The sequence below is a fragment of the Dermacentor andersoni genome, chromosome 9, assembly GCF_023375885.2.
Source record: "Dermacentor andersoni chromosome 9, qqDerAnde1_hic_scaffold, whole genome shotgun sequence".
NCBI lineage: Eukaryota > Metazoa > Arthropoda > Arachnida > Ixodida > Ixodidae > Dermacentor > Dermacentor andersoni.
Window position 1 is genome coordinate 33731993 of NC_092822.1, and position 27149 is coordinate 33759141.

Consider the following 27149-nt stretch of genomic DNA (forward strand, 5'->3'; position numbering starts at 1 on the left):
TGAGTTGTTCAAACAAGATGTGACACGTGGTCTCTTTCCGGCATATCGTCGATTTTATCGATCAACGTGTAGGAATCTCTCCCGCCTTTTCTATGCCGACGCATCCTCCACCCTCTGGCTATCCCCGCCAGCAGGCCTCCTAAACTGCTCACTGCCTGCGTTGGAAGCAAGCGCTCAATTTAGCCTGCCACTGAAGGTGCTTTTCTATGGTAAATAGAATTGCAATAGCTTATTTTGGAGAACAGTTGCTCCGTGACTTGTTCCCGATTTGTTGTTTGTAAAAACCAGCTGGAAATATTTCCAAGTGCTCTAAAGGCAGTAATATTTTTAAAGCAGCGCGCATTTTCAAGTTTGTTTAGGTTTATCGGCTTTCCTATGATCATGAGCATTGCAATACTCTTTTGCAGAGCAAAATGATACATTGATGGCTCCCTAGTTGTAACAGTAACCTTGAAATACTTCCATATGCTCTCAAGGCAGCAGATCTTTATAAACGTCGCGCATTTTTGAATTTCATTGATTAGTAGTTCGCTTAGCCGTGAACGATCACAAGGGAAGCGCAGCCTCGAACATATTGGTCACCTTTCGTCATTACTTAGATTGGCGCCGATGTTTCAATTCGTAAATCGTTCAAGTCGCTTAACGAGACACCGAAAAAAGGGCGTGGGAACCTTAATGGAAGGACACTAGGACGCTTGCAATACGTTGTGGGGGAGCTTCGTGCGTAGGAGAGGAAGCACGGGAGCGTGACCGAGTGCCGATGAGTGTGAGCACACGTGAGTGCTAAACATGGATTCTGGGCTCTGAACGGGACGCGCGAAAGGAAAGACGAACAAACCCACACAAGACGTCAACTCATCTATTGCTACAAGAAACAGAGCAGACCGCAGTTTTTGCGCACGCGCTACACTAAACTGGTGACGTGACAGTGACAGCTATCAGCATAGTTTCTTGTAACAATAAATCAATTGGTAGTCACTCCCAAGAAGTTCTATTAACACATGAGTGCGAATGAAGAAGTTGTCCGAAATAATATTGGTCAGGGAGGATGAGCGACTGTACACTTATTGTGCAATGCGCGTAAGTTTTGGATCTGTGCACAGCGTGCAGCAGACCCTGCCCTCGTTTTGTGTGTCTGCACGTTTCTGTGAGTCGAGAATTGAATTCGGACCTCGTTTATTCATCTTAGCTAACTCCGCTCTGGATTTTCTGAGCCAGGGACGTTTTATGTTTGCTTACACAATTTCTTTAATATTTCAAACGCGCGGAAAAGTCAGTGACTACATCTTTCTTTACTTTCACCAAACGATGAAAACTTTAAAGCCTTTTAGGGATATTAGGGCAATTTTCAAGAGTCTACTTTTATCGCACCACATATCTATTTTTGCAGGCTCGGGCATGTGTAGGCGTTTACTTTCGCGAGTAATGTTCAGAATAGCCAAGAAATTTTCTGCGCGCCCAGAGTCGTACTGACGAACCGAGGGCAGCGCACTCATTCCTGCTAAAAGAGACCCATACACGCCCCGTTCCATTATGTTTTTTTTACTTTAATCTCTCTCTCCTTCTACGTGTTCTACGTGTTTGCATTTTTTTTTCTGTCTCCCCTTCCCCTGTCCCCGGTGCAGGGTAGCAAATCGGATATCTATTTTCCGGTTAACCTCCCTACTTTTCGCGTCTCACTTATGTCTTTCTCTATCCCTAATGATCAGAGAAGCTTCTGTGGGAACGTACTTGTTACTATACAGAATGCTATATGTGATATGTAACTACAGATAAGGGCACATGTGCTCCGTGGGTTCGTTTAGCATGGTCAGTAGGGCACGGAACTTGTGACCACGTGCTTTTAAGTTGAAATCCGTAACCACTGAAGTGCCACGGTGCGGGTGCAGACGTATTCTAGTGTTAAAGCCAATGATGCTGCGGTGATGACATGAACAACTACTGCATCAACAACTACTACGACGGGCGACAAGGACAGCACTGCTGTAGAAAACTCCGCATGGGTGCTCGTCTGACTGACCTCCCAGCCTTTCCTGTCCTTTCTCTCTCTCTCTCTCTCTCTTCCGCATGAGTGGCAGCGTGCGCCCGAGTACCAATACGATAAGCCAATGGCAATCTATTGGAGGGAGTGCCACTTACTTAGTGATGAGGTGTAAGGAACGACGTGAAGGTGGCCACTGCGGTTGTGCTTTTGTCCTTACATTTATTGGGGAACGCGAAGGCGAAGCGGAGCGACGACTTCTTCATGCCCTAACCCTTGAGCCAACCTTCAGGGTTCAGCTCAAGCCTTCCGACTGACCGAAACTGTCGGGCAAATGAACCCAAGATAAACGCGTGTTTGTGCTTCTCGTCCTTCTAAATATGACTCGTTCAAAATCCCATCATCATGTATATAACGTGTATACATATGCGCACTGTCCCGACCACCTGCATCTCAGTTCGGGCAGTTGAAATGTTCGCATAACTGGCCAAACGCATAACGCTGAACGCGTGGACCACAAATAGCGTTATTATTTATTTATTTCAAAGTGCCTTACAGGCCCCAAGGGCAGCATTGAGTGAGGAGGGCGTCGTTCAACAAATGACAACAGAAACCGGTATATAAGAGCTAAAAATGCGAGAGCTAAAGATGTTTACAATGATAACGTGCTTGTAAAGTACTGTTACAAATAAAAACGCTAAAGCAATACAGAGCGTTGTAAGGAAAAGGAAATGAAAAGTACAGTTCACGGTAACATAAAAAGCGGTGCATCACTCGCGCAAAAATAACGCACTTAGCGCGCGCACATGAAACAAACAGAAGTCAAACAACAAATTGACAAAAAAAATGGGAAAGAAAAAGAATGAATGGTCTGGAACGCAAGGTATGCAGGATTTGCCAAAGCAGCGACAATACCAAGCAAATATCACTGGAACGTCACTTATTTGCGGCACACAAGGCAGGGGCACTTCGTACAACGGCTTCCGGTAATTTTCGAAGCGGTTCTTCCTTCTGCGTACGCGACAGGCTCTTCACCTTCGCTGGAGCATGGTGGAGGCACGCAGCTTCCTAATCCGAGTAGATCCCTCGTAGTGCATCGGCAGAACGCATTCCGCAATCACTTTTTCGCTTTTTCTTCTTTTTCTCTTCTTTCTTTTGCATGAATGCTGGGCCAAGAGCGCTGAGCGCTTTTTCGCAAGCACTGCGACAAGCATGGAGAGCATAGCAAAATGTACCGCGGTGACTCTTCTCGCCTTAAATATTCGTGAATGCGTGCTTCGGCAAACGAGGCCCCGGTAGATTAAGGGGTTAACTTTGACACTACAAAGGACGCTGACGCGTTGTAGCGCCTCTTGAGGACAAGTGAATTGAATGAGAGACTTAGAGAAGTTGTTCTTGTTATTGTTGCCGTTAAACATGGCTCAGTTCCGTGCGTGTACCGCTCTTTTTTTTTTATTTGTGTAGAAGACGTCTGTTCCCGCTTGTATCCTGTGTGGCAGCTAACGTAAGGCAAGATCTTTAAATAAAATTAAAAGCATGAAAGAATAACACTGCGATTTAAGATTACAAGACATACTGTGCACCGTTGACAAAGGTTTGACGACCAAGCGCTCTAGGTCTTATGATCGTGCCTTGAACCTTGTATTTTAAATCCTTGTTTTTTACTTTTGGTTTTAGCAGCTTTTCTAACCTTAGCTGGGACACCCTACATTTGCAACGGTATCAACAACAGTTACGTATATCGAAGAGCTTGTTCGTGCAAATAGAAAAAAAGAGGGGATTTTGTCACATGTAGATATCATGTCCATTACTTCACGTAACTCTCCGTGATTGCGCTCGGCGCGTCTTCTCTTACGGCTTGAGTGTGTTTATATGAGTAGACTTTACCTTTCAGCGTGTTTTACGTGACACTTCTCGTCAGCCCTGTTCAGTACGTTGATGTGAATTGAAGGAGGGAAAGTAGGAGGAGGATGATTTGGTTGGTTATAGGATCCAGTCTCGCAAGGCATGGCAGAAGTTGTTTCACAGCGCTTAGCTCTTTTCAGAATTTTTTTTTTTTCAGAAGTTCAGAAACAGGACACAAGCGCAGTCTGCGGTCATTCCCGTCGCACCGTACCGAACCGGGCCGCCCATATCCCAACACAACGCCCTGAAATGAATATGTCATTCGCTACCAATAATTGGCAACTACCCCCCCCCCCCCCCCTCCACCGTATTCATGAATGCGCCTTCACTTGAAGTCCAAGCTTGACTTGATTTTGAAGACGCCTGGCGTGAACGTGCCAAAAACATCCATTCTTTCATTCGGCGAGTTCAAGTCAGGCGTGGCCTAGATTAACTGAATCATGGGCTTCAAGTTAAGGCACATTTCTCAATGCGGCGGTAAGTTTACGTCATTTGGAAACTTCAGCCCTAGTCCGAGACGCTTCCGTCTTGAATTTCTAGTGGGAACGGCGGAACACGATGTCATGCACACTACTGTGTAGAGGACCTAGAGGCTGGAGTGTTTGAAACATTTCGTCGTTGAACAGCATTTCTTGGATCGAGTGTCCCAGAGTTCTTACGGAGCGTGTTAGTTGGCTTTGAACTTCTTTGACCTATTTGTGGAACCTGACTCTAAGTTTATTTTACATTAACCTTTTGTGAGCTACCTATATACTGCATTTACGTGACTTGACTTCAAGTCTGAGTGTATTTAGGAATAAGTACAAACTTTTTCATGAATTTGACTGCTGCCCATATGAAACTAGATTTCAACGCGGTAGAAAGGTTACAGGTGACATTCTGTTAGACTTGAAGACAGTGTGGGGACAATTTCAGGATCCTCTATGGAATGCTTCGAGGGTCTTATGAACCGCAACCCCATAAAACACGTAGATTACCTAAAGAAATTTTTGCGGTACCTATGAGTATCGCCTAGAAATTAAGACAGGGAATGTTTTTTGTCACAAAGGTTATACTCCAGTGGGATACAGTACACGAGCTACAAGTGGTTAACCATTACCCGACTTCCACTTTTGTGATGTTCCACTTCAACTTTTATTCCATGCCGCCGTGACCACGTCCCGCCTCCTTTATCACAGTGACGTGCAATGTTTCGGGTGTTGTCTACTTCTGATTGATTTGAAGCCGGGTGAGTTGCCGTCTCTCTTTCCGAAGGAGATTTTTTTGTTTTAGCCGCAAAATGAAGTTCATGTGCAGCGCTCGCGTTTTCTACAGCACGCAGCCCCTGTAGTTCAGTGCGTGCACAAGCATCTGGCAGCGCATAAAATGAGAAACCGAGCACTGGTTCCATTCACGTCGTTTTCCAGCAGGCGCTGTCGTCACTGCACTGTTGCACAGTTACGCCGCATTTTAACGCGGCAGTGTTAAGGGCCCCGTTCCGCAGAAAATCCGGGGTCGGCGGCGGCGGCGGAGGAGTTGTCCGTGAGCGAAAATTTCCGCATTTATATTTGGGTAAATGCATATGCCACGCCTTGCTATGTGACATTCTATATATGCGGGTTATATTGCCACACCATTCTATTATTAACCTTGTCCTACATTCTTGACAAAGTTGCACCTCGGAATTTTGAGAATGACGGCCCACAAACAAATGTCATGAAAAGAAACACCTATGGCGCATGCCTTTTATGTTAGATCTTCTCGGACTAAAATATTAAGAGTGCGAAAAAAATAACAGAAACCCGTAAATGACGTAATTATTTTTGGCGCGGCTGTGCATTACCTCCGGGTATGGCGCACGTAAGAGGCCGCGTTTCTATCAGAAAGCTCGCCTTTGAGCATGGCGCTCGCAGCCAGCGCTTCCCGGCAACTATTACGGTTACACAAGTGGCAGTTGCCGGGAAGTGCGAGAAACAGCCAGTGATCTTCGAATGCTATCGCGTTCCACACTTAAAGGCGAAGCTTAAGCGTCTTCTGAATTTCCCCTCTAGACGTTCCCACTATTCCGCTCAGCCTCGAAAAGTTTCCACCAGAGCTCAAGTTTTGAAAAGAAGCCATTTAATGCCACTTCTTGCTTTTTCTTTTATGCTCGCGCGCACAAGTGAACGTGTGCAGACATCTGCAGCAGACGATCCCCATTCTCACGCGCAAGTACGCCATACATTTGAAGAAACGCGAACAGTTCTCGCGCATGGGTTTTTTATGTATGTAGGTACACTATTTACTATGTATACTTATAACATTACAAAACATATCAGTGGACGGCCATGTTTGACGTATTCTCGATGACGTCCTGTCGGAAGCCAATCAGATCACTCGCCCCAGTGATATCACTCACCCGTTCTGAGTAGACATTGCGGACTCGGGCAAAACGTAAGGAGCAGAACCATTAAAATTTGTAGCGATGCAAATGTTAAAAAAATAATAATGACTTACACGCTTTATGCAGTGTGCCAAAATTTGGCCTGTGATCCCAACAACATTTTTCTATCAACTCAGTTCCTTTCTTTCTTCACATGCATGAAAATTGTTTCAGGGTCGTTTTAAGTCAATAGAGGGCTTAGAAACAGCCTCTTGACGGGCGACCTTAAATGTTTATTCAAGCGATATTTACATGGTGTCTGTACGTAAAGAATAGCGAAGTTGAAGATATACACTCTATTAAATGTACGCGGAAAAGTTAAAATTACTAAGGTTAACACGGACCTCATGTCATGCAACTCACGCCCAACGTAAGTTCATTTCAGTTTCTCTAATTGCACAACGGCTGTGCTGAAAAATACCCCAGGACATTTCTTCATGATAATTTTTGATCCATGATTTTCATACACGTTCTCGATACATGCGCACGAACAGAAGTCACGAAAGGCTTTAGCACGTACTTGGGCTAAAATGAGATCACGGATCCTTTGATCCTGGTCTTTGTGAATATGCAGCTTTGGCACAGAAATTCAGCCGGTGCCTATTTGAGTTGAGCCACCGAATACGTTGTTCAAATTACAGTGTTGTTACTTGGCAATGGAGCTGCGAGCTGTTCGAGTCAGCTCAGCTTCTTCGAATCGGCAGGCCAATGAACGGTATTTTATTGAGCTTGCGAAAAAGGAAACGAAAAAGACTGTCTTAGATGTACACGTGCTGCGCTCAATGCGGCACCATGGCCACGCTAATGAACCTTATTAGCTCACGCCATGAGCTGTGTGAAAGAAATGCGCCCAGTGAATGGGCGCCAGTTGAAATTGTCGCATATACATTTCCACACCGCACAATGATCCAGCTATAGTCGATGAACAACTGCAGAGTTAGGACTGTAAAATGTATTGTGTAATTAGAAGTGTCGGAGAAATAGGGCATACTTATGGCAGGAGATCATCTTCCGGCAAAGCCGGCGCAATCAGACAAATCAGCCTTTATCGGTTGGTACAATGGAGTGTTTGTGTACAGAAAAACGCAGGAGCGCTTTGTTAGCCGGCTTATAAATGCAGAGGCGAGTTTCTTCCTTTAGGATAAAACTATGTTTTCAATTTCAGACCTTTTTCTGAAGCTCGTCAGATTACGTTGCTGAGTTAATATGCCGTGCTGATTCATCAATAAAGAAAATGGAGCTGGGCAGGTCATGAAATGCGCGGTTAGATAACCGTTGGACCATTAGGGTTACAGAATGGGTACCAAGAGAAGGGAAACGCAGTCGAGGACGGCAGAAGACTAGGTAGAGCAATGAAATTAGAAAATTCGCGGGGGCTAGTTGGAATCGGTTGGCGCGGGACACGGGCAATTGCAGATCGCAGGGGGAGGCCTTCGTCCTGCAGTGGACATAAAACAGGATGATGATGTTGATGATGATGATCATGATGATGATTCGTCAATCACGAACCACTTGTTGAAAGATTTGGCCAAGTTAAACCTCGCTCCCCGAGGACGTACAAAAATATATAGTGAAGAATGCGCCTGTCCCGTCTCGCTTGCTATGTGTTGTCTTTTTCGGCGCTACAACCCTTTTCTGGAAACATGCACCAACTAGCCGCCCAACAAGTATTACTCAAGAATGAAAAGTATGCCTTTTGAGCAGTAAATGCATTTAGCTCCCGCAGTCCGCGACCTTCAAGTGACCTTGAGCCAAAAGTCAGAGCCGTTATTTGGGCACTCAAACGAGACCATCCGGGCAAATTACGAGAACAAATCGAGATCATCCGGGAAACCAGTCAAAGCGTAAGAAAATGAGGCCTCTGCGCCCCAGCCATTCGTACAAGACCGCATTACATACGCTAGTTCCTGCCCAAACAAGTTGCGAAAAATATTGCTTCCAAGTTATTCCTACTGTTTGTTCACAATATCATTCAGCTGTAACTTTAGTATACTGAAGTTTTTATCATTTCCAATGGTGAGTTCAAAAGGCAGATACGGGCCACCTTACACTTGATAGTCATTTTTTGGCGCTGAGACAGGGTTACCCGTGCTCTTTTAAATGACAGCGGTCCGTGAATTCCGCGGCGCGGGTTTCGCGTCACCCCGAGAGATGGCGCCACGCTGCGTGGCGCCTCCTTTAGGTGATTTTCTTCTAGCTGGGCAGTTTGCTCTGTCTCCCTGGCGTCTTTTGCTGCCCGTCATGTTGCCTTCAGCCGGTTCTCTTCTTCTAGCTGGCCAGCGTCTATATGGACCAATACGCAGTACGGCCTAGTGCGATATGGTGTGGTGGGATGTGCCGTTGCGAACATGTGCTGCGCCCATTTTAAGGTTACGGCTAGTATCATTTCCAACCAACCGGCAAAGCAGTGCCAACCGGCTTGGCCGGTTGGCACTGCATGCTTATATCTACTCTCGATTGCCGGAGGGGCAGCAATTTTTGTAATAACAATTTCCGCCATCGACGAAGTTTTATGGAATAAGCCTTTACACGCCAGGCCCGACGGCTGCACGAGTGTGCTGGAAGTCATAAGGGCACTCTAGTGTAAAGAACTACTGCGTAGCGCTACGTTCATTTACGTGTTATTTACACTCGGAATCGCTATTTTTGACGAGCTCCAACAGCATTGCTGCATAAGTCCCAGCTTGCTTACGATGTCTGGATATTTCTAATTACTGTGTGCCACATCCTCTCAGCCCGATATCATTGCTTCATTTAAAGTTAGTTTGTGATCTCGTTTAGAGAATATAAATAAAGTGTGTCTTATGCGTTTAAGTTTTGCCTCCGATGTGGCAGTGGAAAGATTTTTTTTTTTCACCTTTAACCTATCGCGACTTAACCATTGCCTCTACTGAAACAACAATTTAGCTTCTTGCTGATGGATCATTCAATGTTTCCCAAGCTTAAACACCCATTATTAAACAATATTACTCCATTAATAAGGTTGACGCTGCTATCAGCGTAAGCAAGATGTCATCGCCGCCATCCAGTAAACAACAGAAGATGCTGAGCTTCCATAGAAGTGTCGCCTAATAAAAAATAAAAGCTGCATTACAGGCATGGAATAAAGAGTACTCACCGGCCACGAAAAGCTCCACGCGGGACTCTGTCACCACTACCGCGGCGGAAGTGACGTTGTCGCGGTAAGTGACGTTGCAGTCGTAGTTTCCGCTGTCTGAGCGCTCCAAGCGGTTGAGCCGCAAAGCAGGCGGGTCGCTGAGAAGCGAGAAGAACGCCCTGCCCGACCAAGATGGCTGCTTCCAGTGCGTTCCGTCCACCAGGCCGCCAGTTCCTCCCAACGCCGTGGCAGACCTTTCTGGCGCTTCGATCGCGTAAACCCTCTTCGCCTGCAGGTGGCCTTTGGTGTAATACGGCGAGCTGCCGTTTTCTTTGTAGGCGTGGGTTGAGACGTGGAACCAGACGGCTGAGATTGGCTCACGGGTTGCCGTGTAGATGGGGCACGGAAGTGACGTCGGCTCGCCTTCCAAGACGTTCAGGCGAAGTAGCGTGTTTGGGCCCCTTTTGTCGTCTGCAAAATGAAAGAACAAAAAAATACATTGTGTACAGCGGGAGGTGTTAACACTTGTACCAAAGCATAGCGCCACATCCACAAAGATTAGAACTTGTTCATATTTGTTTCTAGCCATGTAGAGTACGCTTGTAAATAGGATTAATGAAATGCTTATTGGGGCAGGAAAATTATTAGTGTAGTTATTGTTCAATTAACGGAGAGTTTCGTTTACTATTGACCACATAAAGCTTCAGTTGTCGTATCATGGACATTGCTATAATTTCCCCGTGCTTGAATCAGCATTTTGAAGTATGAAATTCTGCGTAGAATAAATGATATGTCGAGCATTACAGGGCTAATTAAGAGGAGTTTTGGCATATATTTGCTCTGCCCAAATTTGAGTGTGCGCGTGCGTGTGTCCGCGTGCGTGTGCGCTTGCGTGTGCGCTTGCGTGTGCGCTTGCGTGTGCGCTTGCGTGTGCGCGTGCGTGTGCGCGTGCGTGTGCGCGTGCGTGTGCGCGTGCGTGTGCGCGTGCGTGTGCGCGCGTGTGTGTAGATGTGTGTGACTCATTTTTTTGCGCTTCCTGCAAGGCAACCAGATGTTGTATCACACACAAACTAAGTGGTCGAATATGGTATTCTCTACCACACCAGTCACACCGTTTCATCGACATAAAGGGCTCTTGTATATTAAGGTATTATTATGGTTGAACTGGGAACTCAGTGCTTGTTAAGAGCATATTGGTGTTGAGATCAAGCATAGCACAAAAAATGAGTGAGCGCATTGTCAAGCTAGAACGGCGGCCTCGCTTCATGAACCAGAGTGGAAGAGAACTTAACGTCGAAATTGTGCAGGCATTCCAAGTCTTTAATTGAGATTCAACAATAATAACTAGTAAACTAAAGCACCGTTACGCCTTCTCGCGTGCATTTCTGTGAAAGGCTGAGAGTTCCGGGCTGAGAAACCACAATGACCTCAAGGCAAAACGCTTCGCTTGAAGATGCGGTATGCATAAATTTGACGCCAGGTGTCGACCGCCGTTTCAGAAACCATCAATTTCGGACGTCGCGCCGGTGTCCGGCTCTCCACTCCTGCGAAATTCGCTGAGCGGGAATGCAGCATCACGGTAAGCCGTCCTTTACTCGTAACGCACGCCTGCTTAAGCATTCGGCGCACCCACGAAGTCGATAGTGCTGACAAAAGTAAAAAGGAAACGGGAAGGGGCTGACCTAACCAAGCGAGCCTACTGACACGGAACGCCGCCTCTGCGGCACCTAAATTACTTGTTACGTTACCTTCGTTGCTGGCGTCTCTATTTATTTCGGGGATGCTATCGCGAGAACTCGTATTACATCACCAAGACGCCTAACGACTCCCCCGATGCTCTACGTTTTCCGGCCCTTGGTCTTACGACTTCCTGTTGTTTTGTTTTTCCTCAAACACAAGATTTACCGTGGTAGCGTTACTTCCTGCTCCTTTCTTTTCCTTCTAACCCTGCGCTATAGGCTGGAGTATATCAACCGACAGCCACAGTGATCGTGGTCAACATAATGACGAGAAGAGGACGTGATCTTCATCTTTCACTATTCACCCCACGGCGTTCCTGACTATTTCATTCCTTACGTGAGCCAACAGAAGTGATAGTAGCATACAAAGGAAACCAGGCCTGCCGTAGTTATTGGCCTCTTTTTGAGTAGCACGGACAGTTGGTGCACGAAGCCGATATCCGCCGACAAATGGCAGCGGCCATGGCTCTTCGTCGCTGTTGCTTTTTGATTGATTTATTAACACCGCAAACAGGCCCCTTGTGCTTGTGTGGCTTCTTACAACAGAAGTGGGTTGCTATGCTTGTCTGATGTCTTCGTTGAGTGGTTTGTAGTGGCTAGGATAGGAACGGGGCACAACATCGGTAAACAAATTATTCCAGTCGTTCTCGGTCTGAATGATAATATAGCTGAGGTGCCTACCTTTAGAACTAGTTTTGCTGAGGGAAAGGCGATGAGCCGATATGATAACCGAGCGAGCTCGAGACGAGTGGTAAAACTAGAGGTAGATGCACAGGCGTGCTGTATTTTCCGAGTGACTCAAGACTGGGGCGGTTTCGTCTGTGTTGTATAGTTCAGAGGTGGTAGAATAGTAAGAACAATCTGCGAAAACGAAACTGATAGCGTGCTTTTAGATGGATTTAAGAGTTTTTTTAATATGTTAGTCTTGTGCGGGTGTTGGTGTTGAGATGCTGTGTGGTTAAGGTGTACGTCTTTGGAGGGTTTGTTCCTGACTCGTGCATATGACGGGCCCTAGAAGTTCAAATTTCAAGATTTCGACGTTTACCCAAACCTCCGCTTGCAGGACAAATGTTCCAGCATCGTATAAGCACCTCGGGGCAATAGTGAGCAGTGCATATAGTGACATTCTACAGTAGACCAATCTTGCACACTCATTCTGTAAATGCTCAGTTGGTCGTAATCGCTGGGACTTGTATAGGCCATGAAGAGATGTGCATGGCGTTGACGCTGATCGTTGTAGTCATTAATGAAGGGCTGAGTAGCTGCGTGGTTATTTATTTTTATGTTTAATAGGCTTTCGTTTAACATTTACCTTTAACGTCGAACATTTAACTGCGAATTCCTATGCGTGGCGTAAGTATTCATACGATATGGCTTTTTGATTGGAAGGTTGGACGCTCCCCTATATGTCGCTGACGCTTTTAGCTCTGCATTCATAAGACGCCAACGCGACAGTTGAGACCTCGCAGTACCAGCATTTTTTTTTTTATGGGAAACATTTCTGTGCTTGACTTCCGTCACCCTTCGTCACGTAAGACAAAAATATGGGCCTGTCCCGGGGACAGTGCAATACGGGGCCGACCCGTGGCGAAGGTGAAGTGGGCTTCAACGAATCAGCAAAGGGAAGCGAAAAGTGCATACATTCTTTGGAATCACGCATGCAATTTGGATGGAGTCAGCAGCAGCGAGCGGCTTTACCTTCGTGCTGCTAGTGGCTTCCACGCGAACGAAGTGGCGAGAACACAGCGCTAACAAATCTCAGCACATGCCGCACTGTGCCCCTTTAGCTGATCGCTTTCGGGATATGGGTCCGCGCCTCTCTCTTGGACGCGAAGCGGTGACAACACAGCGCGCCAAGCTATCAGCAGTCGGCACTCTCTGTCTGCATCTCTGATAGCGTTCGAGATACGGTCCGCGTGGGGCATAATGGTACCACGCGGATGGATAAGGCGCTAAAGAGCGATAGCAGGTTATAATGATCGGGACGTCATCAACGCACGTGGCAACGCCACTTGCAGTAGTTTGCGTGCCTCATCAATTCACCTTGCACCGTCATCCGCAGCAGTTCGTGTTGCCACAGCGCTGTCGTTTATACCGGTCGTATCAAGTTTCATAACATGGATAATGACACCGTGCTGCTGTCGTGATGAGTAAGTGGAACAATGCTTACGCGTACTAAGACAACTCCCACCGAAATTTGTGCTTGAATGTTTCTTTACTGCGTTCGGAAAATATAAATTGGCCAGTTTATTAAACCTGTTGTTTGATGCAACTATCCGTACACAACAATTCCGCCTCTGTGGCTCCACCGAGTCTCCTGATGTCAGAGGCACGCCGCTTGACTGCACCCAAACAGCCAAATGTGAGAAACTGTCGTCCCCAGCTCCTATTAATTAGTTATAAAAAACAAACAGTTATGGAAATCTCTGCCTGTTTTTCTTTTTCTAACTAGAGATCGTTTCTGCGTACGATGCAGCCATAGGGAAGGATATAACTTCGGAGGCCCTCTTCAAGAAGTACCGATTTCTGCATTATTAATCTAGTTTCTTTCTAAGGTCGACAAGTGAATTACGAAGGTGAGGCTGGGCATCTGGTGCCATAATTTTACGTAATCTTTAAGCGCAATTTCAGTTGCAATGACTGTATTATCAGAAAGCTTCAACCACCGGCCGTGGATGCTCAGTGGCTATGGTGTAGGGCTGCTCAGCACGAGGTGGCGGGATCGAATCAGGGCCACGGCGGCCGCATTTCGATGGGGCCGAAATGGCAAAACACCCGTGTACTTACATTTAGGTGCACGTTAAAGAACCCCAGGTTGTAGAAATTTTAAAGTCTTCCCCTGCGGCGTGCCTAATAATAAGAAAGTGGTTTTGGCACATAAAACCCCATTATTTAATTTTTAAGCTTCAACTAATAAGCGACAGCTATAACAATCTAAACCAATCTGCGCGCTTAAGGAAGCTTTCTGGGCATAACTCAGGCGATTACATCCTTTCTGGATGTAAGAGTGTGAGTTATAGACCAATTCGTATCCTTAAATACCCTTAGGCGTGTAAAGCCGCTTATAGTGACGGAAAAATAACACTGCCATCCATTAACTTCTCTGAGCGATGACTACCATATCTATATGTTATTTTTCTTTGATCGTTGAGCGTATATTATCTTCTCGACACTAACGACTAGTAACTTCAGCAGATGGTTTCAAGTCTTACTCCCGCTACGACACATGTGCCATGTAGGTGAGCGTCAGCGTTATTGTGCAACTGGCGTTGCAACTAAATCGGTGCATCCGACATGATCAATCTGCGTCGACGTCAGGAGTTCCACAGTGCAATCTGCGGTCGACGCCAGCGCCATCGGGGACTGTGTAACTTAAGATGTGAGATGGCAGCCACGGGCAAGAAAAGGAGGGAACATATCCGCCATGTCATGTCTTAGCAAGAAAAGGCGAGAACCGCAAGCTGCAATCACAACGTACTATGCTTCCAGAAAAGAAAAGAAAACGAATCGAAATGAAGGCAGCGCGTATGCAGGGGGAAAAGCTACATGACATCAACGCCCCACATGAAACAAAAGCTTGGTTTGGAGGTGAGAACAAAGGGCTGTCACTGCAGTCATGATGTCGTTATTTGTTACTGTGCTTGCCTGTTCAAAGCTGACACGTGTTCACCGGTAGCACTGCACACAAACACGTAAAGAATAACTCAAACATCCAAATTTACGGCGTTTCCTCTAGCATTTGTTTTTTTTAGACCTTTCTGGCACCGTAACGAACCGGAGGTTTTCAACTCGATTTCATTTGAAAGCGTGACCAGGGACACACAATTTCGGCACCGTAAGCATGCATTTTACCGGAAATTCAAAGATGCTAGGAAACAAGGAGAAATTTTAAAAAGCCACAAAACACTAACACCGTCAGTAAGCACGCGCGTTCCGTACTACGTGAGAAACCATGCCACGTGGGTCTTGCGAAACAAAATGTATGCGTACTTGTAACGGTGATCACTGCACTGCTGTTTTTATTTTGTTTGTGGCGTTCTGGAGGAATACGAGCCTGGGGCTGCCACTCATTATATTCGGAACGTGATCACGCAAAAAGTTGGCTCTCGTACAACCAGAGTTTTCCGCGGAAAGGAATGAGGCGTTTGTTTTTAACTCTTTCTTACTCGAGTGTTGCCCAACATCGTCAGCCTTCCGCTTTTTTTTTTTTTTTCATTTTCGCACCTGACCTGGTTTCGCAGAGAGCAGCCGAAATGTATTACGTGATTTCCCGGAGCGGAGTAATGAAGTCATACATATCTCGTTGCATATTGAGAGATCCAGTTACTCTTTGGTCATTTCGCAAGCGTATTACCTATTGCGAAAATTTGTTGCTTTTGGGTGTTTGTTTAGTAGCCTCTCTGTTGTTTTTATTCGCGCCTTTTTTTTATTGCAATAGCAATTATATGAACACTCCAAGCGATTGTTTGTCATCGGCGTTGGCGTCGCCATAAGGTTCAGTATATATTCAGGAATGTGCATGCTATGTTGATGCCATGCTATATGACTCGTGGTATATGCGGGTTATATTGCCACACCATGCTATCAATACAGTTGCCCTAGCAGGTCTTACATTCTTTAAAAAAAAAAGTAGTCCTCAAAATTTAGAGAATGGCAACCAAGAAAAAAATGTCATGGAACAAACACCAACAGCGCATGCTTTTTATTTGAAGTCTGAGAATACTTAAGTATTAGAAGTGAAAAACAATACCTGAGCTCGAGCCTCAAACTGATGTAATTTTATTGGTGAGGCTGTGCACTACCTCCAGGATCGGCCCAGGCAAGTATTTTTGAACACACCCGATAGGAAAATGGGCGGTAAGGTCACTAAGAAAAACGTTGCCTTTCATTAATAAGCACAAATAAAATGTTTTTCCATTGGCAGGCTCTAAACAGATGACCCCCTAACACGACAGTTCGTTTTTACTTAGGCCGCTTACTTTTACTTCACCTCATACTGCCATTACAGCTACGAGTCTTACGCTTCGTGTACTCATCTAACATGTCGCTATCGCATTCGTAGCTTCCCTCTGATGACGAAACTGTGATATATAATGTTTTTGATTTGCTCGCCGTATAAGCATTTCCTACGGGCACCTTGAGGTTTTGGTATAAAAAGGCAGCGTCCCTGAGTTTCAGTTATCAAAAATTTATGACTTCGTACTTTCCGCTCGAGTTCCTAGGACACCTTCCTTCTCTATATCCTTAAAGCAACGTGTCCCTATTGCATTGCTGACCGCCCTCGTGTTTCACTGCAACGCCTCTGGCGTTATGCTGCTGAACAAGAAGTCGTGGGATCGATCTCCTTATTCTATACCATGTGGCCAAAATTCTTCTGGGTGGGCTGTGTAACCTATCTCAATGTACTTTTGTTTACATACGTGAGGTGTCGAACGTAGTTCTAGAATTCCAGAATAGGAAAAGTTCACAAAGTTTATGGCGAACTGCTAGAAAGAGAGTGGCTGGATGTTTGTCGCGGCTCCTTTGCTTGTTCTTTTTTTACATCAGGATATAACCACAGAGGATTAAGAACGACATTCTCGCTGCTTCCAGTCTGAGTTCGTCATGTCCTTGTGGCTTTCATGATGAGCTGAATTTGGTCTTAGTCTGAGTTCCTAATATTTTCCCGCTGCTTTTACCTCAACTCAACTTAACTTGAAGCATATCCTACTTCTGAGAAGAGCAAATTCTTTATTATACACGTACACGTCATAGAGGCACTGATGTTTATATTTTGTTCCGTTTTTTTTTAAATTTTTTTTTATTTTTTTGTGCTCTCCAAGCCGCTTAATTTTATGCGCTCGGGCACATACAGCCACGTTAATCCTCTTAATCATTGTTTCCTAACCTTATGAGAGAGAGAGAGCAAAACTATATTCACTGAGAGAATAACCATTAACTTGTCACTAATCAGGAACGGGTGACTTTCTTTACAAATTCTGCTTGCTCATTTTTCTTTAAAGCGTGCTTTGCATATGCCTTGGCATAACAAAGCCGCCTTTAAAGCACTAGGGAACGCACATTATATTCTGCTCTTACTTTCTTTTGCTATTTCGGGATTATTAAAAGCGTGCTCTTGAAGACATAAAAACATTTTTTATGCATTCACTTAGTTATATTTGCTTTTTCTTAGTATAAGAGTTCATTTGACCGTGAAACCTACATGCTTGTGCCTTAATTTTCCGGAACACAAATCGTCACATATAGGTCTTAGTCAAAAAAAGTCAACTAAAGGAATAGATTTTGATCAGGTTCCTTTGACAAGGAAGGATTTATGAGTGAGAACAGTTCTTTATTATTTCTCCAGTCAGTGCACTTGGATTGCGTTGTTGTTTCTACCCGTCCTGGTTTTTGTGTGGGTTTCTTTGTACTCAAATTTCGCTTAATGATCGTTTTGCGAACGCACGCGCGCATACGGATAAATCCGTCGATGAGGTGTGTGTAATGCGCTTACTGCGTTACTTTTTGAGTCCGCCTCTACTACAACACCGTCTGGGACTATGTCGGTAGGCGCTCCTACGCGAGCAGATGCGCACCAACTCTTCCTTTGTTTTTCCTGATTTCCCATTCTCCAAATGTTGGCGGGAATATGACAAAGCAAGAGTTTGGGGGGAGTATGACCAAGCACGAGTTTGTCGGGAATATTACCAAGCATGAGTTTAACGGAAATAGGACCAAGCATGAGTTTGGCGTGAGTGTGACCAAGCATGAGTCTGGCGGGAATATGGCCAAGCATGACTTTGGCGGGATTATGACTAAGCATGAATTTGGTGAGAGCATGACCAAGCACGAGTTTGGCGGCAGTTTGACCACGCCACAGGAAGATAGGAGTGATCTATTAAGCGATATTCAATTTTCGCTGCTGCGTAAAAGTGAGTAACATTTGCCTCGGTTGTTCGCGGCAACATTATTTTTCGTCTGGTATAAGTTATTTACTCTCTCTAAAAGCTGCTTTAGCGTCCTTTCATTCCAAAAAAATGACTGAAGGGTGACGAGCCTATCATATCAACGCCGATGTTAAACTTTCTTGGTGTCATGACGAATTTCCGTGCACTTTGTATACTTCTTTAACGTGTAAGCCATAGAAAATAAAATTTAGAAATTACGACACTTTCTCTGATGGGATTCAACTTTGGTGCCTGCATAGTTTATTTTTTCTTGCGACCTCAATGACGGTTCAAATTTCCCGCAGTAAAACTAAAAAATAAATTCGGGGGTCTTACCTGTCAAAACTACGTTTTGCTTACAAGCCATGCCGTAGGGGGAGACTCCGGATTAATTTTGACCACCTGGGACTTTTCAACGTGCCCCCAATGTACAGAACACCGGGCCCTTTTGCATTTCGCCGACATCGAAACGCCGCGGCCGTGGACCGTACTTGATCCCCTGATTTCGTGCTTAGCATCGCAACAACACAACCCTGGCTAACATTTCCCAGGACTAGTCCCAGTCCACAAGCACAATTTTACGAGAAATTTTGTGAGGAGGCAGCCATCATCCTTACTCATTTGGGCGAGCATCGCAGGCGAAACAGGCAGAACGTGTAGGTTCAACTCCCACCGGCAGCGAATTTCAACTCCGTATTCTTTACTTTACCTGTTCTACATTATTTTACATTTCAGTTAACGCGAACTCGTAATTTACCCTATGCTTTCCTCGGCTTTACTGCTCTCTTGATTTCCTATGATTGTAACTAACAAAAAAAAATTGTGCCCTAGAATTCTCTTTATACTTGTTGCACCAAAAAATGGGAAAAGTGGCCGAACAAGAAAGTTAATCACAGAATGCATGGTGGTATCCGGTCTATCTAGGCACGACGTCGTTCGGAACTTGTGAAAGCGGCCGGCAGAATTTCATGTTACAGAAAGGAGTGAGAGAGAGAGAGAGAGAGAGAAAAGAATCTATGGAAAGGCAGGGAGGTTAACCAGAGGTAGTTCCGGTTGGCACGGCAAGCCTTCGGAAATGAGCATTGAGAAATACAAACGGCCGAAGGCATCGTAGCAGAGAGGAGTTCTTGTAGTCCGATGGTATAAGACCTTCGGAGTAGCGCCCCAAGAACAAATGGGAGCAAAAACGCGTGAACAACCCCGCCTACAGGCTACAATTAGGCGCGATAGCCGTGGCGCAGTGGCATTGGGACATCCTGTTGCGGTTTCGCAACCGCACGAAATTCGCAGTGACCGCCGTCTCACCATTCTCACCACTGAGACCGACTGCAGACATGAAAATCCCACATTCTTCGCACCCCGACCCCAATCGAGCCTCGTAGGAGAGAGCTGCGCTGCTGTTGCTCTGAATGCGGATTTGGGAGAAGGCTACCATTTATTAGCTAGATCATCCTGTCCGCAATTCTCTGTAATCTTGTTCGCGCAGTCTGGTAATGGCTGTTTCGGTGAGGTGACGACGACATTCTTTCCTTGCATGGGCGCCATCCACAAGTATGCAGATTATTCACTCACCGTGCGGCTCATTTAGTATGGATAGACATACTGAGAAAAGTGCCAAGTGTGCGTCAGATGTACAACGACGATCTGTATCGTGCAGGATTAGTTTTGCATATTACTTTTGCGCCAGCGATACGAAATTCACACAGAAGTAATATCAGCTATATTTTAAAAAAAATGTATGGAAAACGTACATGATTGCTAGAATGCTTAGCGAAATGGTTGGAAACTGCATGAAATGGTTGACGCAGCACAATCTCATTGCATTGCATGAATACCACGACCCCATAGAATTCATGACGGAGTTTACTTTGCTTTCCTTCAGTTTCCCGCAATGCCGGTAAAGAATTTCTCGTACAACTTCCGCGCGTTTTCGCCACGCAATGGCGAGGGAGGTCCTGGCGCTGTTTTCCCGCTGTGGACGTAACAAAAAGACTCGCGTATACCTACGACCGACAAACGACCTTCGATATGTTTGCGCCCTGCAGCAGGGGAGATTACCGCAGCCTATTTTTGGAAGTCATAACGAGTGCACGTGCTCAGCCGAAAGGCATGCACAACTGTCACGCAAGCTCGTAATGTCTCCCTATAAACAAAGGGTACGGGGTGGAGGGGGGTATGTCATCGACGGTGTTCCGCGAAGGACCCTTTTCGAACAGTCTGCACGGTATGCCAGTAAGCTTGGCAAGGCCCCGGTATATTGATCTCTTGACAGTAATGTATGTGCCACTGTTTTTTACAAAATTTACGCAGTCACCGAAAGGAAAATGTTTAGCGCCCCCGTGAAACAGCAATGGCTGGTTCTGCGTTGACGAACGTAAAACCATCGAGCAATAATAATAGAACAAAACAAGAAACGATTAAAATATAAACAGTGATACGAGTACAAATTAACAGATCTAAAACCAAAGGAGCGGTGCTTTCACCTTACGTTTCAGCACTGCTATCTCTATAATTGTTAACGTGAGGCTTAAGAAATGTAGAAATATTTTGCCATCAAGCAGGGCATGCGAAACGGAAACAACAGTGATTTATCAGAGTCGCTGCATGCGATGTAACTGTTCTCGTTTCCTGTTCTGCATATTTCCACACTGAAGCAACTGAACTGACGTATGGAGTAATTCTATATATCGGAGGCAGCGTTATTGACATCAACTATAGACTATTTTCTTCTGAATGCGTCATTGCGTGATTCGATGTGGAAGCACTTATCTGCGGTTGCAAGACTTCTGGTGCTTTTACACAAAACCTAGAAACTGTTTTTCTTCATTGGGCAACGGGGTGTGCTTTGCCTACGAGATGTTCCTCTCGCATTTCGAAGCACGCCAGGGGTTTGCGGGGTGCCTGCGCATACATTCGCACAATGTGCTCAACAGGAAATGTGCAGCCGCATTGTTAACTTAATTTAAAATGCGCTTCGTCAGCGCGTCAACGACCCCGTTTTTTTAACGTCGATAAAACTAGGAGACTCCTCGATTTGGGTGGATGACCAGATACTGCGGTGGTAGCCGAGGAGAACCAAGATTTTCGTACATTGATTCGTTTACGCAAGCACTTCTTGCGGCACATGAACGTCACTTTCAATGTATTGTCGACTCGTTCCTGCTCCCTGTAGAGACTTCATTCATTGACGTTCCATTAAATGTGTTAACCATTATAAGCGTACTGGTTCATTGACCGGAAAGTCTTTGACTGAAACTCAAAGCAGCCATGGTTCGCGACGACGACAGTGATACGACAAAAGAAAGGGAAGCCTCGCAACAAGAACATCAGGGACGACTGAGACATACTGTACTCGGGTTTGAACCATGCCATGTGCGCCGGTAAAGCACTATATTGCGGCCACGTCTTACGGCCTTGTGGATTACGATGGTGATGAAGTTACGATGATGCCGAACGCTAAAGAAGCCTAAAAATTACGAAAACTACGATGTAAGGTGTCCTGTTCTGCTGCTGAACGCGAGGCTGCAGGTGTGATTTCCGGCGTGTTTCAACAAGACTGAAATAATAAAGAAAACCCTCTTAGGCCGAAATTCAAGTCCATGTGAAAAAACCCGAGGAGTGCAGAAGGTAATCCGAGGCCCTCTGGTTTAGCATCCCTTGACCTAAGTGTTGCTTCAGGACAGTAAGCCTCAGAAATAAATAATAAATAAATAAATAAATAAATAAATAAATAAATAAATAAATAAATAAATAAATATGCCCTAAAAGTCCTCGCTGTGAAGTTATCCCACGCGTCACGCTTTTTCAAGTCCAATGATGACGTTGCATACGCAAAAAACTATAGCAACAACAGCAACCGCATTGAGAATGATTGAAATACAATAAAAGGACACTCCGCGGATTTGTTCCCGCTTTTATCGCTCACTGTTATCCGCTCACTAATTCATTCTGTGCCTTTAAGCTAGTGGCACGCAATCTCGTTACTGCTAGTCAGGTCTCAAGTCAGGTGCACTTACATTCCAAACTGTCTTGCCTCGTGGTTAAAAATCACTCGCTGACCACATGCGCTCGCCCTCCACGGCACTAAAGCGCACGCTCCGTGACGGATGTTGGTGAGTAAGAGAGCTTTTGTCGGCGACCTACGCAATTCATCGGTGCTGTGCTGTACGACTCGGCGTAGTAACCCCAATCAAAGATGCATTTTAAAACCGTAGCGTCTAATTAACTTCTTGGGTCAGTGATGCTGACCTTCTTGGGTCAGAGGAATGCTGACCTGTCATAAAAAGCGCACCGTGTTTAACGAGTGGCAATTATTTACCCCTGGGAGCCGAAAGTTCCGCAGTGTCGTGTTTTTCACACCTCTGTATTCCACACATATGTTCCCATTCTCAGGCAAAAGTTCAGTCATCGGAATACAAGTCTTTCTCGTTGGAAAATCTGCGGGCTACGAAATAAATGAAATCCTGGACGGAATGAGCGATCCAGAGCAGAGATCACCGGGAGCTAATCACCGTTGTTCTGCGAATGCCAGTTAGGAAAACTGGAACCTCGCACAGAAGCATAAAACCTATACGGCTACCGCCAGGGTACTTGAGAAGCGTTTGGGCTGGAGGGGGTTTGTTCATCATTTTGATAGCAAATATACGGACGCTAGAGGTCATTCGTACTGTTCGTGCCATCGCCGTCGCCGTGACGTCCCTCTATCGATTCGCGGATAAACAAAACACACAAAAGACGACGAAGTGAAGATGACTCCCCGTCAACGCAACGCTTAACACTCTAGGTATCGGAACCAGGGCAGCGTTCTGCCTTCTGTTGCTGGGACAAGTGTTGTTTGTGCACGCTCGCGTTCTTGCTGAGATGAGCGGAACGAGCAGTGGAGGTGAAGCTATACATTGTCTAATAATTCACTGGGCATTGAGTAACGCCGATGGCTTCATGTCGGTCTCACCTCGTGTACCATCGAGGTGCGATGCGTCTAACGCTACCTGGCGTCACTCCTGGTCCTTTGGTCTTAAGGCGAAGTTAATTAAGGCACAGTTAGTTAACAGAGTTAATTAGGGCACTCAAACCCACGAACTTTGGTGGGACTCATACCCTCGACCTGTGGTTAGAGTCGAACCCACGACATTTGGCAGTAGAATACAAGTAATAAGACGTAACAATGCATTCGAATTGAAATTTCAATGAATTTAAGGAATCTTTCTTGAGCGTTCGGGCTTTCACCGTCACCCTCTTTGGCGTATGCTAAAGTGGCTGTTCATTTTTTTTCAGAAGCTCGGCGAATGTTGGAACACATTATAGCACTTATCGTTGTAGCCATGACAATTGCATTCTGTTGCTTCACTAGTTGCGCTGTCTTTAGCTTCTTTTGACATGCATGAAATGCGTCCCAGACATATCCTGCCCGACGAGTGAGCCCTACCACGCACCGTCGATAAGAATACAGGAACAACCGGTGTAGAGAGGCAAGAAAAATCAAAGGTAAAAATATAGTGTATATTGTCGAGACACTGACGGTGGTGCGATAGGGAACAAGAACAATAAAGCGGAGAAGCAGAAGAAATGCAAGATCAGGAACGGACACAGAACTTATTATAGGGTTGGTAGCTGTGCGAGCTGGCGCGGGTGCCTTATGCACCTGTAAAACCTGGCAAGAGGCTAAGTAAGAAAGCAAGCAGACTTGAATTTTCAGCGAACGAGTGAGTGCCGAGGACGCTTGCTTTGAGCCGTAAACTCAAGACTCGTTCCAAACTTCGTCTTTCGAAGCGTGTGTGCACACAGTCGTGTTTGATGAGGCTATATCGCGTCTGCGGACGTGAACACCAGTGCAAAATGTAAATTGCAGCAGCACGGAAATCCACCTTGAAGCAGGCAATAATGCTCGACGTGATGGGTATGGATATCAATCGAATCAAGACATAAGTTGACCTGAAGATTGAGCATTGGATGGGGTCAACAGTGGTTCAAACAAAGTGAACAGGTGTTCAGCAACAGTCGTAAACACGATTGGTCAACAAGGACTACACTGAAGCCAGCGTTCTAACTTGGGGACCTGCGTTTGCTAGGGCGTAGGTAAGTTCACTTGTAGAAATGTGGCACCAGCTACAGCTGTTTTTCGACAATTGTTGTTCATCGCGGAACGTCAATGATATCAAAGAGCTCCTTTCAACCATGAATGATCTTATGTCCTGCAAAACTTTATAGGTGGCCTACACGTAAACGGCATGAAAATCTCCTACCCCACAGGACCTGTTCCCGTTTGGGCATTGTCGGAAAATCCGTGATCTTCGCTTGAAAACAACCAACCAATTACGACATTTAATGCGTCGCCAATGCATATTAATGGCGCGCATGCGCTCTTACATCAGTGTCATAGTTGACCGCGATTGCTGCACCAATGTGCGCTGTTCTTGTAGAGAAGGAAGGTGACTAAATACTTTCGCTTTAATACGGCTTTCGTGAGCAAAGTTCGAAAAAGACGTATCCTACGTTGCGACTTTTCTTATCTTTATGATGATTCAGTAACATTCCGTGATGGAAACGTGACTGCGTTTTAAATGTATTTGAAAGTTCCATAAGCCAACATGCACACCAGACGCGTAATCGAAGTCATCAGTCCGGAAACTACGCGTAAATTTCCAATTAGATGCACTATAAACGGTTACTTACGGCTTGCGAGTCTCCTGGTTGCCTCGCTCTGTTCGTTCCGCCTGCGCTTCTCGCCGTCCCATTTCAGTTATTTCTTATCTCATCCCGTACCGCATCCGTAATTTTTTGATCAGTAGACTTCCGGTCGTGCAAACGCAGATGTTGGCGCAGGCAAAATTGCGGTTAATAAAGGGAATGTGTATGATCCCACCGCGCCGAAAAGCGATGATTGTGTATCAATAATGCGGTCACGTAAAAAAAAAGGAAATAAATTAAGAAAGTCTGATTCCCCTACCTTACGTGACTTGCTTTTTTTGTTTTTATTTTCTTGCAGCATTTACCCCTGAGTTTCGAGTGAAGTTACTCAAGAATATCGTGAAATGTCGACGCGCACATCTAGTTACATTAAACTGGACTCATACATTTCACGCTTTGACTCGCCTGGATTGAAATGAATCTTGCTCGTAGACTTCAGTATTTATAAATATCTTGGTATATGAACTACATTGTGCAGAACCCGTCGTGGTTGTTAGTTGCTGCTAGTGGTGTTTGGCTGCTAAGCACGCGGCCACGGTGGCCGCATTTCGATAAAGGAGAAATGCGAAACACCCGTGTATATAGGTTTAGGTACACGTTAGAGAACCCCAGCTGGTCCAAATCTCCGGAGTCCCCCACTCCGGTGTGCCTCATTATCAGATCGGGGTTTCGACTCGTAAAACCTCATAATTTAATTTTGAATATTTTTGTTTACTTTCTGCAAGACGCAGTGGCCGATTGTTTAATAATGACGTATGTGTGAGTTATCTACTCTGGCACTCAATTTTGCTACCTCTGTATGCACAGTACCCTGACAGTGTGCTATTTAGAAAAGCATGGAAACCATACTACTCAAGCTTACAGTTACCGCAAGTATCAAAGTTTCGTTTGTTCCTCTTATTTCATTAAACATCCCACGAAGTAAAGGAAATGAACCTTCGCACTCAAATGAACGGCCTTAATTACGCACATATGGCGTACCTGTCACTAATTCCATTCGCCACACGAGAACACTGAAGTCGGGGACAAAGGTCCGAGCTCTCTTACAACACAGCCCCTGTCGATGCTAGCGCAAACAAGTAACTTTGTTTTTATTTTCTACGAATTCCCCTCTTAAATTGCGTAAAGATCCCTAAAGCAGGATTAGCGAAATGCAACGCTCAGATGAGGCTCTTTTTCTGTTCCTTATGTTCTTTCAAACGCGTACAACAAAACTTGAGCAATGAAAGGACAAGTTCGGCACGGAGGACTGGGCACCCAATTCTATGAATACCCCCCCCCCCCCCCCCCAAAAAAAAAAAAAAAAAAACGTAGATGAGGCTGTTAGCTAACTTTGATGCGGATTGCTAATGCGTAACTGTTTTATGCAGTGTCGTGCAAAAAAAGAAATGTCGCCAAAAATATGTAAATGTACTCGCACGTTAGACTAACTTCCTCGAACGAGATTACGTCATCTGCTCATTAAAGCAGGCCACCTCGTCGCAATTTTTCAGACCGCAAGCTTCACCTGCCCACCGCTCCGGCTTCAGTTTTAACACACTAATGAGGACCAAGATTATCGAGTATAGCTTGAAAAATTAGATAATTCATTTATGTCCCCGAGACAGCAAAAAGTGGGAGCAATTTGCCCGATATGCCGAGCACGTTTAGATTACGGGCAAGTGACTCTATCGTGTACGAAACACACGCGTGCGCGCACGATAGAATTGCACTACTCTCAAGGAAGCACCGAAAAAAACGCGATACGGGATGCCTTTTCTCGTGTGAAAACAGAATAGAAAGAAAGTGCGCACGTTACCTGTATACTGAATTCAGTTACTCCAGTAACACAAAAAAAAATCAGGATTTCGTTGAGTGCCACGTGTAACTTGCTTTGATTAATCTCACAGAAAGCATAACCTTGTTCAAAGATGAGAGACCATGAAACCTCCCGTTACTTGCATCAAAGGAAAGATATTCCGAGTCAACCGCCGCACCATTGAGCTCAGCTGATTTGACGCATAACTGAAGCACATTGTGTTGCGAATTCAAAAGAAATCAAGCTCCGAGCCAATTATCCTTGTGCTTTGGCAAGAGCTTGAAGCGAACTAACTCTGAAATAGATTAATCAACGAACCGTTATGAAGGACCTGGAATTGTAGTGAATTAGCGCGTAGAGTGCGTGGTAGCTAATTAGAGACGATGACAGACTCGAAAGTTGGGTTTAAAATATTCTCCCCGACTTGCGCTCCTTTATTTTGAGCGTGAAAAGAAACGAACGCTCAATGGAGCGTAATTCATTTATTTTGTGCGGGAATAAAAAAAAAAAAAGTCCTGCATTCCGCCTCAGATTTTTTATGCCATATGCAGCATTAACAAGATTGTGCTTTCGAGCACTCGGGTGAGCAGGAAACTAATGGAAGGTTCTATATAT

At 45.3% G+C, this 27149-nt stretch overlaps 1 protein-coding gene across 1 annotated transcript in view; it reads right to left on the minus strand.

Annotated features, from left to right (window-relative positions):
* The window catches only part of LOC140213154 (uncharacterized), an 81038-nt gene that overhangs the window by 39393 nt on the left and 14496 nt on the right, over positions 1-27149 (minus strand). The window contains exon 2 of the mRNA XM_072284322.1: positions 9406-9855. Coding sequence (XP_072140423.1) covers positions 9406-9855 — 450 coding nt within the window. The remainder of the gene's footprint in view (positions 1-9405; positions 9856-27149) is intronic.